Source organism: Emydura macquarii, unplaced genomic scaffold (genome assembly GCF_026122565.2).
Source record: "Emydura macquarii macquarii isolate MOO-44397 ecotype Brisbane River unplaced genomic scaffold, CSIRO-AGI_Emac_v2 contig_3094, whole genome shotgun sequence".
Lineage (NCBI taxonomy): Eukaryota > Metazoa > Chordata > Testudines > Chelidae > Emydura > Emydura macquarii.
Genome location: NW_027133231.1, coordinates 37,693 through 54,315, shown reverse-complemented (window position 1 = coordinate 54,315; position 16,623 = coordinate 37,693). Strand labels below are relative to the sequence as shown.

Here is a 16,623-nt window from a genome sequence, read left to right as displayed (position 1 = left end):
CATGAGCTCGAGGTTGGGGCACATTCTGCTTCCTGGCTCACCAATGGGCCTCAGTCTGGGCTTTCTGATGACTCTCTGCGACAACTGCAACAGGCTTCACCCAGCTTCTCCCGACTGAGCGGTTGTGGGCAGGGCTCTCCCCGTCATCAGGGGAATGCTGAATTTCTTAAGACCCTTTTTGACCTTGTAGCTGCATTGGAGCTTTGGCCTTCCTCTGTCTCGTGGGTAGTCCTTGAGTTGGCCATAGAGCACAACCTTCGGCAGATGAGCTTGAGGCATGCGCTCCATGTGTCCCAGACAGCGAAGCCCACGAGCGTCCAGTTTTTCTGCATACACTGTAGGCCGGTTTTCTCAAGGATCTTGTTATGAGTGATCCGTTGGTCACAAGAGACTCTAAAGATTTTTTTGACACAGCGAAGGTGTCAGAAGTAGGAGGAATGGTCTCAAGTTGCAGTGGGAGAGGTCTAGGTTGGATATTAGGAAAAAGTTTTTCCTTAGGAGGGTGGTGAAGCACTGGAATGGGTTATCTAGGGAGGTGATGGAATCTCCATCCTTAGAGGTTTTTAAGGTGTGGCTTGAAAAAGCCCTGGCTGGGATGATTTAGTTGGGGTTGGCCCTGATTGAGCAGGGGTTGGACTAGATACCTCCTGAGATCCCTTCCAACCCTCATCTTCTAGGAGTCTATGAAGACAGGCCTGATTCAGGGGGTGTAACAATGTGTTAAAGCTGGGCAAATGAAGACATTTCTTCATGTGCTCATGTTTAGGGCCATTTCAGGAAGCAGCCAGCTGTCCAAGCCACTGCCAATTTTTGGAATTATTCTGCTTGCTGCTTTTAGCCATTTTCAGGCCTTTGCAAAAACTTAGCATAACTAGGAAAACTGAAGCAGAAGGGACTAGACAGGTACACATGAATCTGCTACTGTTGTGTATTTTGTACCCTGTCTTATTGCCTAGGTTGCTGGAACAACAGAGCTTAGCTTGTTGCCATTGCAATAGAGTTAGTCTATTAGGGGATAGCTCAACCAGTCCTCTTTGGTTTTAGTATTAGTTCAATAAAGACATTTCATGGGTTTGCATCTCTCTGTGTTCCGTGCTGATTTCTCTGTGAATACAAGTGCTTTCCTAGGACTCAACATAACAAAAGTGGTGCTGGAGAATGGCATCGAACTGTGCTGCACCGGCAAAGAAGTAAAAGTCAATGTAAGAAAAAAGTGTTTTGCTGTTTTGGGGGCTGGACTGTTTACACTGAGATTCAAACTGAAACTAAAACAGGCTCTTCTTTCTTCTGACTGAAGTGAAGCAGACAGACTGGGAATGGGGAAGAAACAAAAGCAGTGCTAGTGAATGGAAATCACCGGCAATTGCATGTGAACGACCCCAACACCCATGGATAAAAGACACTAAAACACACGAGAAAGAAAAAAAAAAGAGGGGCAGCAATGGCTACAGTTATGGGGACCTTTTGATGAGACTCTAGAGGACTGGAACTCATATATTGAGTGTTTTCAGCTTTTTCGTATTGCAAATGAAATTACAGATGCAAAGGGGGTGCCCATTTTCTGAAGTGTGGTAGGAGCTAAAACCTATACTTTATTGTGCAGCTTAGTGCACCCTGATGAGCCCGAGACATAATCTTACAGTGACCTTGTGAAAATCCTGGAGGCACATTTGTCTCCAGAACCGCTGGTAATTGCAGAGAGATTTAGGTTTCAGCAAGATTACAGCTGTAAGAGAATCATCGGTACCAGTCGGCCGCCCTCAAGGGAGCCCTGTGACTCCTCTGAGCTGTACGCAGAGCACTAACAACCTGGATTGCAGGAATAGAGCCTGCAGAACGGCTAGTGCTGCTGTCCAGTTTGGTGGCATAACCGAGCATCCCCTGGGATTGGGCTTCCTGCAGTTTGCCATTGGCCATGTCGGGGTTAAAGCTGGCACACACTGAACCAATCAGCTGAGGCTTCCAGGTGGCCAAGTGGCCCCCATGGAAATGGGCAAACATGCTTCTTAAGGACAGTTGCAGCTTGTCTGAGCAGACACTGCCTGCTGCCCGTGCAAGCCCTCCAATGACTGCTTCTCTGTTAGGGTGCAGATCTCTGATGGCAGCTGCTCCCCACCTCGCAGGCCTTGGGTATGTTGGCAGGTTTCTCTGTCTTTAAATCTTTCAAACGGCAAGGGAAGGGTAAAGGCTGCCAGCTGTTGAGATGGGCAGATGTTCTGTGCAGCAGCAGCTGACTCTGCTGGGATGTGGCTGTGACTCAGTGATAGGGGCTGGAGAGCAGGCAGCACTAGGTAGCTGGGGGACCCTCCACTTCTTGTGCCCGTGGTCAATGCAGGATCATTCCAGGTGCACAGAAACCCCAGATTCAAAGTGAGCTCAGTGTGTGAAAATCCCAGTGACCTTAGTCACAATTTCTGAATGGGTCCCATTTCCAGAGGTGCCGTGTGCTCTGGGTCAGAGAAGAGCCAATGCAATATCAGTGAGTAGTTCCCAAACCACCTCAGGTTTATTTTCTCCAGGGAATATAATCAGCCAATCCATTTACTTGCATCTCTACCCCCTGTCTGGTCTCAGAGTGCCAGATGTCAGCCTCCTCCCTTTCCCTCTCCTGGGTTGGAATCCCACCATTCTCCCATCGTCAGAGTGGGAGGGCTCAGGGCTGCTTCTAGCTGTGGGTCAACTGGGCTTGAATACTCATGCCTTTCACTTTGAAATCGACTTCCCGCAAACCCCCATTGTAGCTAAATAACAGGTGCTGGGGTTACTCTGTACTAGACCAGTGGTTTTCAATCTATGGTAAACCGATCCCTAGGGGTTTGCAGACTGTTAGATTTCCAAAGGTATTCACAGCTTCATTAGAAATTTGGTAGGGGTCTGCAAACAATTTAAAACCACTGTACTGCAGAGTGAGAGCCCAGGGAATGAATATTATGTAGGCTGATCCCAAAACCTGTACGGCTCTGGATAAAGGCTGCAGCCTGACATCATAGAACCTGAGGTGAACCTGTCAGCTTCTAACCCAAGGATAGAGGAGTGACTAGCTGCAAAGGATTCCCCAGAGTTTTTTTTTCCTCACAAGCAATTGAATGAGGGCTAAGAGGCTGCAACCTCTTCAACTTCTTGTAAAAATCCAGATGACACAAAGTACAGTTTTGGTCCCCCTCTATCCTGAGAAATCATCTCTGAAAGAAGATTAGAGGGGAAAGAATGGGTTTACATGTGTGTGGTAAAGAACAGATGTATAAATGTTGTGCCAAAATTTTCATTGCCATACAATTATTACAAACCAAACTTTCATTCCATGCATGTCTATGGAAAGCCAGCCACAGACGTCTTGGGATCTGTGCAGGAAGGAGCAGGGGTAACTTTACTACTTAATGACTTTAGCTGTAGATAGTATTTCAGAGGTATTCCAAATACACTGTGCAATGGGTTTTTGCTATTAACTCTTTGTTCAGTGAGCAGTTGTATAATACTGTCTCCTGCTAACTGACCAGAAGCTGTTTCTAGCACTTACATTCAGAATCGTGCACACAATAACTCTGCTCCATTTGTGCCAGACTTTCCAAAAAGTCATGAGACACCAGCACTGCTGTCTGTGTTTCAGTGAAGCATAGGCACGAGGTGAAGGAGAACAGATTATAATAGTGGCTGTACGTAATTTACACCCATCACCTGTTACACGAGCGTGGCTGAAGTAATTTGCAACTCAACTGGACATTAGTGCAAAACTAGTGTTTGCTTTATTCACTATTTGGGACATCAGTCCCTCTCCCATCCCGCTGAAGGAACTGTCTGTGTTAGCTTGTAATTTGCCAAATATCTACAGAACCCTTCACTGGGAGATTATGGGGGTCCTGAGGCTAAAGAGAAGCCTGTGGGATGATTGACCTCTCTGGATTTAATCAACACTGGCCAGGCACAGCATTCAGTTTCTCCTGCAAGGATTCTTGGGGAAGCGTTTGTTGAATGAAAGTTAATAGAGGCCGGTTCTGATCGAATACACATGTAAACCTGTTGTGACACTGTTCCATTCAATATTTCTGAATGCAGAAGCTGGCCCTAAGAAATTGTCTGATGACCTGGAAAGAGGCAGTGACGTAATTTGGGTTCTTGGGAGTAGAGAAAATAAATAAAATATATGAGTCATTGAAACACTTTTCTAAATAACATAAATGCAAGACAGAAAAATACAATGATCATTTCCACTATGCGCGTCTCTAGTGGAAAAACATTATACAATGGGCCACACTCAGAAGTGGAGGGCCAGAGAGGGTGTTTGTGGGAAGGTCAGAATTGCAGAATCACACAATGCTGAAGGAGGCTACGGAACTCATAGACACAAGATATTAATGGGGTCAAATCTGTAATAGGATTCAAAGAGGGAATGGATGTCTACATGGGGCAACAGAAAATTCAATTACAGAAGTGGGTATTTTTTTTAAAAAAAGACTGGGAGTTCTATTAACCTTTCTGATTTGCACCATCAAATATGTCTAAGTCAGGAGGAATCTTTCCCTGGGAGTAGGTTATCTCACAGCTGTCTACTGCAGGGCTTCTTCTACCTTCCTCGGAAGCATCTGGCACTGGGCACTGGATCCTGGGCTAGATGGACTATAGGTCTGATGCTCTTTGGTAATGCCTATCTTCCTATCGATCATGCCTATTTTCCATACCGGATCAGACCAATGGTCTAGCTAGCCCAATATCCTCTCTTCCAACATTTAACAATGGCAGGTGATTCAATGGAATGAATAGAACAAATAACCATAAGTGTAAATCCAAGACTATGTTTTTGCTGATCTTCCTTGAGCCCCTAGTGGTCTCTAGACTTGCACTGAGAGCAGAATGATTTCTCGTTCAATATCATCTAGTGTCCTGTTACTTTTCCTTTCAGGAAGTAAAGTTCAAAATTCTTCAGGGCTGCTAAGTGCATCATACTAGCTGTCAATGACACCAAATTCCAACCTGCAGTGATCCTTCTCACCGGAATACCTGGGCAGGAAAACATCCGTATCTGGATTTCTATCCCCTTCTGCTTAATGTACGTTATTTCCATATTAGTAAATTCAGTCATTCTGTTCATTATAAAAACAGATCCGACCCTCCATGAGCCCGTGTACATTTTCCTTTCGATGTTGGTCATCATAGACCTTGGCATATCGCTGTCCACCCTGCCAACCATACTGAGCATATTCTGGTTTAACGCTAGGGAGATCAGCTTCGATGCCTGTTTTGCCCAGCTGTTCTTCATTCACTTCCTTACTTTAATTGAATCCTCTGTGCTCTTGTCGATGGCCTTTGACCGCTTTGTGGCCATCTGTAACCCACTGAGATATGATTTCATATTAACGCCACCTAGAATAGCCAAGATGGGACTCGTGACTCTGCTAAGAGGGATGGGCATTATACTCCCGCTCCCCATTCTCCTGAAACACTACCGATACTGTCATGACAATGTCCTCTCCCAATCCTACTGCCTGAACCAGGAAGTCATGAAGATGGCTTGTTCGGATATCAGAGCCCACAGCATCTACAGCTTCTTTGCAACACTCTTCTCACTGGGGTTGGACGTCCTGCTCATCCTCCTATCTTATGTGATGATCCTCAAAGCAGTGCTGAGCATCACGTCCCATTCAGAGCGCCTGAAGGCCCTGAACACCTGCGTCTCCCACGTCTTGTTGTCCTGCTTTTCTACATGCCAGAGATTGGTTTGTCTGTGATACACAGATTCGTGAAGAACTTTTCTCCCTTGGTTCAAACTGCCATGGGTGACGTCTACTTGCTGGTCCCACCTTTGATGAACCCAATTGTGTACAGTGTGAAAACCAAAGCCATTCGTGCAAGGATAATCAGGGTGTTTGTCAAGTAAAGGGTCAGTTCATCGTCTGGCTCCAGGGCTGATGACGCGGGACATGAAAATCACAAGCCACTTTTTCCATCCTAGAGACTTCCAGAAGACATGAGAGGACATGATCCCCGTCACCAGCTGCTAAGGAAGGACAATGCACTGAGGGAACGGGACCGAGGCAGGCAGCAGTGTTTACAAAGACTGTGTGTTTATGTAGAGCAAGGGGATGGGTGGGATTTTATCGCATAAAGAGCTGTATGGGTGTCTGCTCACAGCTCAGAATTGCTGTGGATACAGTCAGTACACAGAAGGAACATGGATGTTTTGTTCCATTGTCCATGACCTGTCCCTGTCCCGTGTCTGGTTAAACACCCAGGGGCCATGGGAAAAGCTGTAGAGCCGTTTTGAAGTTGCAGTCCTGGCCCTTCCTGAGCACTCTGGCTGCTGCGTGATCCAATTGAGCAGCACCAACTGTGACCAGGACTATTCTTGGGGCATTCCCTGCACCCAACATTCCCTGCATCCTCACTCAGGATTAAAGCTGGAGCCTTAAGAGAAGCCATTCGCGCAACTCCTCGACCTCATGGACGGCTCTGACAAGAGACTCAGGCCCAGATTCCCTCCCCATCCTCTACATTTGTGCTGCCCCAGCTATGGAAAGGGCTGGAAATGGGGCTCAGCTCCCCAGCTCCTAGCTTAGTCCTGGGACTTTAGAAGGTGACCAAGGCCTGGCAGAGGCAGCTACAAAGAGAGAAAGGAAGATGGTCCCGGCTGGGGAATTGTTCATGCTTTGGGAAGTCCCAGCCTACTGCTTCTTTAAGGGTCTGAGACCGGGGCCTTGTAGTGCAGGGCAGGGACTGGCTCCCCTCACTCCCTGTATCCCGCAGGAGCCGTAGAAGACAGAATTGGCTGCCTGTTCGCTCAGAACATGGTGACAGCAGCAGGGGAAGGATGGATGCTCTCGCTGAGCCTGGGGGGAAGGGACTGAGCTACCGAGGGGGCCAGCTGGTGAGCATTCAGGAAAGCTGCTGTGAGCCTGAACCAACGCAGACCCAGCAAGAAGGGTTGGGGGGCTCCTGGATAATGGAGGAGGGTTGGGCGCAGGCTAAGAGAGCCTGTGTTTTGGAGAAGAATATGACCCCACACAGAGGGATCTTGTTTTCATTCTTCCAGGGTGAGAGTAAGTCACTGCAAGGACCTTAGAGGGAGGGGCAGGGACCTGCAGGGTACCTCAGTCCTCAAGTGGACACGCTGGTGTGGCACCCATCCACAGGGACTTGACCACAGTGTGTTGTTTTCTGGGAAGCTGTTGCAAACAGGCGGGTGTCAGCTCAGTCCGCAGGCTGCTCTACACTCCACTGAGGCTGGTGGGGAACAGGTCAGAGAATCAAAACACTGTAACTGGATTCTGGATATCCCCGCTCCTCCAACACATGGGGCAGCTCTGGAGCAAGAGAGAATCCAGCCAGAGTCTGTGCCTGAGCTCAGAATTAAAAGTGGGTTGCCTAAATCCTGGTACCGAGCCATATGAACAAGAGCCTCCATCCTTTTCCCAGCCACAGATGAGGAGAAGACGGTCACGATCGGGAACTGAAAGAGAGGAAAACTCTTCTAACTTTTCTGCTTCTGTTGCACACAGCTGTGCTTGGCCTGTCACACGTAAAAACGTCCAGTCCCTTTGCTGAATCCTCATAATCTCCTAAACAACAGCACCTGGTGACCGGCATTTCCACGTGTTAATTATGCATAGTTTAAATAAAATATTAAGTGATCAAACTCATTCAATTGTCCTGGGATGTAGGTTTAAAGCAGAATTTATTATAATTTTTCAGTCCTTTTCACGTCTGGGAGTGTGCCTGGGGATGTGACGCGCACAAAGCAGGACATGATCCCTGGGCACCTACAGGCTAAAATAGGTACTTGGATCTGGTATGTGAGCCATTTAGCAGCACCAAAACCGTGCCCCAGCTGATGGGCCTGCTGTGAGATGGGACGCAGTAGTTGGCTGTATGGGATTCCTCAGCCAAGCCTTAATAATAAAACCTAGTTGTTATATAGCACATGTCATCAGGAGATTGATAAACTGAACAGTAATAAGTCACCAGGACCAGATGGGATTCACCCAAGATTTCTGAAGGGCCTCAAATGTGAAATTGCAGAAATACTAACTCTGGTAGTAACGTATCATTTAAATCAGCTTCTATACCAGATGACTGGGCGATAGCTAATGTGACACAAATTTTTAAAAATGCGCCATTACAGATCGGTAAACCTAACTTCAGACAAATCAGTTGAAACTGTAGTAAAGAAGAGAAATTTTACTCGTTAGATGAGCATAATTTCTTGGGAAGAGTCAACATGGCTTTTCTAAAAGGGAAATCATGCCTCATTAATCTATCCAAATTCTCTGTGGGGGTCAACAAGCATGTGCACAAAGGTGATCCAGTGGATATAGTGTACTTAGATTTTCAGAAAGCCTTTGACAAGGTCCCTCACGAAAGGCTCTTAAGCAAAGTAAACTGTCATGGGATAAGAGGGAAGGTTCTCTCGTGGACCAGTAACTAGCTAAAAGTTAGCAAGCAAAGGGTAGGAATAAACGGTCAGTTTTGAGAATGGAGATAGGTAAATAATGGTGTCCCCCGCTGTCCGTCCAGGGACCAGTATAGTTCAACATATTCATAACTGATCTGGAAAAAGGATGATACAAAACACGACACAAAATTACACAAGATAGTTAAATCCAAAGCAGACTGTGAAGTGTTACAAAGGGATCTCACAAAACCGGGTGACTGGGCATCAAAATGGCAGATGACATTGAATGTTGATAAATTCAAAGTGATGCACATTGCAGAACATATTCCCAATTCTCCATATAAAATGATGGGGTCTAAAATAGCTGTTAATACTTGGGCAAAAGATCTTGGAGCCATTGTAGAAAGTTTCCTGAAAGCCTCTGCTCAGTGTTCAGGAAGAGGCAATATAGCTAACAGAATGTTGGGAATCATTAGGAAAGAGATACATCAGAAGGAAACTGAGTTAGAGGGAAGTGAAGTGAGAGGTCAGCGGCAGAGCTGGGATTAGAAGCCATGGACTTGTCCACTATCCACTAGGTCACACTGCCTCTCTATATGCAGACACTTCTGGGTGGGAAGCCTGTGGCAGCTGTTTAACTGCACTCACAATTTCTGTACATGAGTTTGAAACAAGTCAGTGCAGTTGAATAGTATGAGGCGCTCAGCAGCTGGGCTCTGTCTATGGCAACCAGTAGCCATCCAGCATAAAATCTGTGGAAATGCTTTCATTGTTTTTCTCATTTAGCTGGGATGCAGAATCCCATTGGATGGTGGGCCTGACTCTTCCACAGCTACACCCTTCTGTTGCCTTATAAACCTGTGCAAAATGGGCACAAATGCTACCTAGTGCAAAGGGATGCATTTTACAGAGGGATGGTGGGGAGCAGGCCAAAGAATCCAACCCCTGTAAGTGCCTCTTTGCTATTCCCTCTCTCCACAGCACAAGGGGCAGCTCTGGGATAGCGAGAATCCAGATGTTCCAGCTGGGAGGCTGGTCCTGTGGTTTGGGCTCTGCTCTGCGTGTCAGGAGAGTTGGGATTTCATTCCCTTGACCTTTGAAAACATGGACAAGCCGCCGACTGTCTCTGAACCTCTGCACAACCGGATAATATCCCTGCCCTGCCCTACCCTGCCTCACAGATGTGGTGTGTGGATAAATACATTCAAGGTGCTCAGAGGGGGCCAGGAGAACCCCTAAGATCAGGTCTGCCAGGGATCCAAAGAGCAACGTCCCTGATATTTGGCTGTCAGAGACCACAGCCTTACCACAGCCTACTGTGACAGCTGGTCTCTGGGAATCCCAGTGACTCCAGCCCCTGGGCGTCTGAGCAGATGTGGCGGTGCTCAGGGGTGACTGTTGATGTGCTCCCCACAGTGAGGTTTAGGTGCTGGATCTCTGAATGAAGGGTTTGAGTCTCACAAGACAGCAAAGATTTTCAGGCCACACCAGACTGGTGTTCTCAAGCAATTCGGACTGAATGGGTCTAACTGCCAGACAATGGAGCAACGACCACAGGGCGTCATTTTAAATGATCTGGCTGCGAGAAAGCAGTCTCAGGGCAAAGGTCAGCTTCACCCATTAGGCAAGTAACACAGACAGAGCTGATCACGACGGCGACTCATCCAGGCTCACATAGGGAGGCTTTGAAAAAAGGCTGCTTCCTCAAGAGAAGGGTAAGCAAATGGGATGGTGCTTTCTCAGAGACACTGATAAACCAGTCTGAAGCCATGTCTACACTGATGGCGGCAAAGTCGCTGCCATCAGATCAACTTATCTGGATCCAGTAGTCGTACTAAGACCACCTTCTCAAGTGGTGTAGTGCAGTGCAGTGAAGACGGCACGCAGAAGAGAAGCACAGAAGTTGATGGGAATTACGCAATTTTTTTCCTACTTTGTGTAATTCCGGTCGACTGCCGCGGAATTGCCGAGGTAAGTGTACTTGAGGTAAGCACTCGAAGGGAAGAGACTCAGGTGTCCAGTTGGACCTGCATCGTGATAAGCATTTGACATAGACGAGGTGTTGTGCCCAGCTCTAAGAATAGGACATTTGTGAGATTCCACCACAAGACAGGAAAATCTATAGAGGATAAAGAGGCCATATGTTCTGCTTTTACCATAACAATCCCGATTCTCCTTGGTCAGCCTATCTTCCTGTTTAGTGCATATAAGCATTCAGAGTAGCAACTTTTTGAAATTGTATCCCAAGTATCGATCCGCTCAAGACAATGACTCATAGATTTTTAGAATTTAAGACCAGAAGGGACCATGAGACCATCTAGTCTGATCTCCTGTATTTCAAAGCCTACAGATTTTCTCCTATTTACCCCTGTATGAGCCCAATGACTTGTATTTCGTCCCTGTGGAGCTGCTTGTTCACTGTATTCAAGTCAGTGCTCAGTCTTCCTTTGGAGAAGCTAAGCAGGTTCAGCTCTTGAAGACTCTCACTGTACATCATTTTCTTCAGCTCTTTAAACATATTGTGGCTCTATCTACACCCTCTTCAATTTTTCCATATTTTTAATTTTTGCGCATCAGACCAAAATGCAGAATTCCAGCACTGGTCTCACGAATGCCATCTACAGAAGTAAAATCAACTCCTTACTTCTATTCCCTACACCTCTTTTTATATAGCCAGGGTTAGTTGGAAATGACATAAGAGAAGAAAGAGCTGGGTGTATTAGTCAGTGCCAGGATGTCTGTGAGTCACCAATGTGATGGAGCTCCTAGCATTATACAAGGCACTGGCGAGCTCTCCTTTGGAAAACGGAGTGAAATTCTGGTCACTGATATTCAAGAAACATGAATTCTGACTTGCCCAAGTTCAGAGAAGGGCTCCAGGGATGGTCAGGGCAATGGGGGCGTTCTCTGGCCGGTGCCATACAGGCTCTCAGATGAGAGGCTCACAACGCTGCTGTCTGGGCGTGGGCTGTATGTATTTCTGAATTTGTACAGTGGTGTAAATAGCACTTCCTGACTGCACAGGGGTGTTGTAAACAGGTTAAAGGTTGTGAGGAACTCGCATGCTACGGTAATTAGGGTCATAGCTGAGTGCCTTTGATAGATGTCAGCTCTGTGTGTCCTCTAAGGCTGATTTGGGGCATTACTTGGAGAACCTGATGTCTTTCCAACACCCCTTGGTGATGAGGACTGTCATTAGCACAATATCCTTTTACGAGGGGTTCTGGGCTCCTCACACAGCTCTGCATTCAGAGGGGGAATCGGGATGTGCTGTAAGAGAGCGAAGGATCTGGAGTGTGTTGCTGGGCAGCCCCTGAGTCTGACCGGCATTCCCCACCCGGTTCAGGAACAAGTAGACCCGCTCCAGTGATGGAGACAGACCTGAGACACTGGATCCAAGTTTCCAATATCACAAAGTTTAGCTGATCGGGGGTGGGAGTTGTTTGGGTCCAATAGAGATTCTCCTGGGCTGTGGGTGTGAGTCAGTGACAGGGGCTGGAGGACAGGCAGCACTAGGTATCTGCGGAACCCTCCATTCAATGGGCCTGTGGTCCTTGGGGATCATTACAGGCACACAGAAACCGTAGATTCAAAGGGAGCTCGGAGTGTGAAAACCTCGATGCCCTGAGTCAGGATTTCTTAAAGATTTGGGGGTCTATTTCCAGAGGGGCAGGATGCTCTGGGTTGCAGAAGAGCCCATAGAATATCAGTGAGTAGTTCCCAAATCATCTCAGCTATATTTGCTCCTGGAAATTTTACCAAGAAATCCATTTTCAATTTTTTTATTCTCTGACTAGATTGTGAATTCTTGAATTCAGAGCTGTGTTGCTTTGTGGTAACAGGGCATATCACACTCTTGGAATAGTTCTCTTTCCTGACTGGATGAGGTCTCCAGCATTTCTGCTCTGTAGATGCTCCTTGCAGTTAAAGGGCATCCTGCATCTCTGTCCCTTCTCTGGTCTCCAAATGCCAGATGTCAGTCTCGTCCCTTTCCCTCTCCGGGGGAGGAATCCCACCATTCTCCCACCCTCAGACTGGACCCTGGGCTACCGCTTACTGTGGATCAACTGGGCTTGCCCAGAAGGTCCAGCTGGGTTCGGCACCTGTGGTTCTTCCCTTTGGGAGTCTGTGACCTGTGGTGAGAAGACTGACCAGCCAGCCTTCCTGAGCCAAAGTATTGTTTAATCTGGACTGTAGTAATAAAGCATCACATGAGAGAATAAAAGAGTTTTCAAACAACAGTCTGTACATGTCTCTCAAGCCCTCCCACTCTGATGGGGACCCAGGCAGGCTGAGTGTTTTCTGATTTCCCCAGCTGTGTCTGTGTGTCTCTCAGTCTGTGGAGCTTCTCAGCACCAGCTGCCCCACCTCTGGACAGACTCCCAGTGCTGGCAAAACAAACTGTGTAACTTGGCTGGAGCCCGGAAATGGGGTCTTCACAGCCTGAATTTCAGAGGTTGTCTCTTAACCTCCCTGAAGTGTTTAGTGAGGAATAGCTTTTCCTGAGCTATTTTTTCACTTCCTGCTTGTTTTCCAGAAGCCTGCTACTGAACTAAGACTAGCCATACTGCTAATATCCGAATATTTAACCCAATATATTGTATTAGAGCTCAATAATTGGGTTTAACACACACATTCATAATTATGGCTGCTCAGCTCCTTGTCCGTCACAATACCGTTCCAGGGGAGCGTGTATTTCATTAATACAGTACACAGACAGCCAGAGAGAGTGACCAATAGGCAACTTTCATGTGTGAAATGAAGTTTGATTTCCATGAATACTCATGCAATCCACTTTTAAACCCACTTTCCTCCAATCCCCATTGTAGCACTATAACAGGTGCTGGGGTTACTCTGTCCTAGACCATTGGTTTTCAACCTGCCGTCCTCAGACCCCTTGGGATCTGCAGACTATGTGTTTGATTCACACCATCATAGGAAATTTTGTAGCTGTCTGGAAACGGAAAAAAAGAAAGAATTTGAAAGCCAGTGTACTTGAGCGTGAGAGCCCAAGGAATGATTATTATACATGCTTATTCCAAAGACTTTACTACTCCCAATAAAGGCTACAGACTGACAACAGAGATCTTAAGAGGAACCAGTCAGCTACTAACCCAAGGAGAGAGGAGCTACTAGTTGCACAGGATATCCCAGGCTTTTCTTTGATGAGAAGCGATTGAATGACGGCTGAAGGGCTGCAATGTTTTCAAAGTCTCCTGAAATCCAGATGACCAATACTACATATTTGGTCCCCCTCTAACCCGAGAAATCATAACTAAAAGAAGATCCAAGGGGAAAGAATGGGTTTACTTGGGTGTGCCAAAAAGATAGTTCTATAAATGTTATGCCAAAACTTTTCATCGTAACACAATTATTACAAACCAAACTTTCATTCCATGCATGTCTATGGAAAGCCAGACACAGAGGATGAGTCTGTAGAATACAGAAAGAATAGTTATTGGGTTTTGTGCTATAAGATAGAATAGTAAAGCATATAGCTTGGGGAAAGGGCTGGAAGGACCTGATAAGGGCTGTCCGGGCACTAGGACAGCACAAATAGAGGGCAGACATAAAAGCAAAAGCTGACCAGAGCTGACTACACCCGGCTAAGTAACACTTGAAAGTGCCTACAAGTCAGGATGACTCAGCAGAAATGCTCATGGATTGGTTAAGCTGACCGCAAAAGTGACACTGTCCACTGATTGGTTACATACTGATAGCAAAAGTGACACTGTTCACTGGTTGGTTACATACTGATCAAGCTGATCAGTTTGGTGATCACCCTGTGGGTACTTAAACCCAGAAAGTCACTTTGGACTGCAGCCCGCTGGGATTCTCGGTAGCTGGACTGAGCCCTTCTATGAACCAGCAGCATCCAAGGGATGGCTAACACTTATCAGAGTCGACTCGACCCAAGGGGCTTAAGGAGAGAAGCATTTTTGGTAATGTATGAAAATACACTTGCTTTAAGATAACAAGCGACCATCTGTCTGTTTATCTGCCTGTGAAGATTAACTAGGATTTTGCAAGAGACCATCTGTCTGTAAGCACGAGGTAGTAAGTAATAGAATTGTGCACCATAAGAAATGAATATATGCATGGTAGAGTATTAGGCCTTTGTATCTTTTTCTGATTTTGTGTTTGTATTAGTTATGTCTATGTACTTTGTTCTTTACTAATGAATAAATAAATGAGCAATATTTCTTCGGTTGAAACCTTGTTCGCATTCCTGTTCGGTCACTCCAGCCCCTCGGCTGAGGCAATTCCTCTGCTTCCAGAGACCCACACTTCTAAAGCTAAGGCCTTTCACGCTGCTCTGAGTCCACGCTTTCCTCTGAAACCTTTGGTAAGGGCCACTGTATTGGGCTAGATGGATTAGTAGTCTGATCCAGTCTGACAATCCCTATATTCCTATCTGTGATGGAAACCCAAGACTGTTTTTGCTGATCTTCTGTAGGTGGGCTCATGGAAGTCTTGCATTGAGAGCACAATGATTTCTCGTTAAATATCATCTAGTCTCCCGTTATTTTTCTTTTCAGGAACACTGGACTTGCCCAGTGCATTATGTCAGCTGTCAGTGACACCAAATTCCAAATTCTTCTATATCTTCTTCTATATTATACTTCAGTATTAGGAAATTCAGTTCATTATAAAATCAAATCCAATCCTCCGTGAGCCCATGTACATTTTTCCTTTCCATGTTGGCTGTCACAAACCTTGGCTTATTGATAACCACCATGCTGACAGCACTGGACATATTCCGGTTTAACTCTAGGGAGATCAGCCATGATGCCTGTTCTGCCCACCTGTTCTTCATACACTCACTTACATTCACTGAATCCTCTCTCCTCTTGTCCATGGCCTTTCACCGCTTTGTTGCGATCTGTAACCCACTCAGATATGCTTCCATCTTAACCCCTCAGAGAATAGCCAAGATGGGACTGGTGTCTCTGCTAAAAGGAGTGGTCCTAATATTCCCACTCCCCATTCTCCGGAAACAGTACCGATACTGTCAAGCCAACATCCTCTCCCATTCCTACTGCCTCCAACACGAGGTCATGACGATGGCTTGTTCAGATATCAGAGTCAACATCATCTATGGCTTCTTAGTAATAGTCTCTTCAGTGGAGTTGGACTTGCTGCTTATTCTCATATCATATGTGATGATTCTCAAAACAGTGCTGAGCATCGCGTCCGACGCGGAGCACCTCAGGGCCCTGAACATCTGTGTCTCTCATGGCTGGGTTGTCCTGCTTTTCTACACACCAGACATTGCCTTAGCTGTGATATATAGAAAAATAAGGATCTCTTCTCTGATATTTGTGACTGTCCTGGACAACGTCTATATGCTAGTGCCACCCCTGATGAATCCAGTCGTGTACAGCGTGAAAACCAAACCCATTCCTGCAAGGATTATTCGGGTATTCATCAAGTATTTACAAAGACTCTGTGTTTGTGTAGAGCCAGGAGATGGGTGCGATGTTATCGCATAAAGAGCTGTCTCAGTGTCAACTCACAGCTCAGAATTGCTGTGGACACAGTCAGTACAGAGAAGGAACTTGGATGTTTTCTCACATTGTCTATGACCTGTCAATGTCCAGTCTCTGGTTAAACACCCAGGGGCCATGAGAAAAACTGCAGAACTGTTTTGCAGTTGCAGTCCTGGCCCTTCCTGAGCATTCTGGCTGCTGCATGATCCCTGAGATTGGCACCAGCTGTGAGAGGGGCTATTCCAGGGGCACGGCCACCCACCCTTCCCCTGTGCACTCAGCCACGTGCTCATCACCGAGTCGTTTTCAAGACAGGATTTTAGCGGGAGCCCCAAGAGAAGCCATTCGGGCAGCCTCTGCCCTGTGCATGACTTTGCACACATCATATCAGTGCAGCCACCCACTTACCGTGCTGCCGCAGGGCAGAGCAGAGCTGTGTGTGTGAGTGAGAGTCGCACACACAGGAGTTATGACAAGATACTCAGGCCCAGGGATCCCTCATCCAGGGCTTAGTAATCAAACCTAGCTCTTATCTAGCACTTGTCATCAAGAGATTGGCAAATTAAACAGTAATACGTGGGCACCCAAGAGTTCTGAAGATTCACTCAAACGTAAAATTGTAGAACCAGTGACTGTGGTATGTAACTTATCATCTAAATCAGCTTCTGTACCAGATGACTTGGGGATAGCTAATGTGACGGCAATGTTTTAAAATGGCTCCTGAGTCGATCCTGATCATTACATACCACG

At 46.5% G+C, this 16,623-nt stretch overlaps 1 protein-coding gene and 1 pseudogene across 1 annotated transcript; both read left to right on the top strand.

Annotated features, from left to right (window-relative positions):
• Nucleotides 1-5,042: 5,042 nt before the first annotated feature.
• On the top strand, nucleotides 5,043-5,872 carry LOC137141587 (olfactory receptor 51G2-like; annotated as a pseudogene).
• A 9,248-nt stretch (nucleotides 5,873-15,120) lies between these two features.
• On the top strand, nucleotides 15,121-15,876 carry LOC137141586 (olfactory receptor 51G2-like). The gene has a single exon (XM_067530518.1). The coding sequence runs from the start codon at nucleotides 15,121-15,123 to the stop codon at nucleotides 15,874-15,876; it is 756 nt and encodes a 251-aa protein (XP_067386619.1).
• Nucleotides 15,877-16,623: the final 747 nt, after the last annotated feature.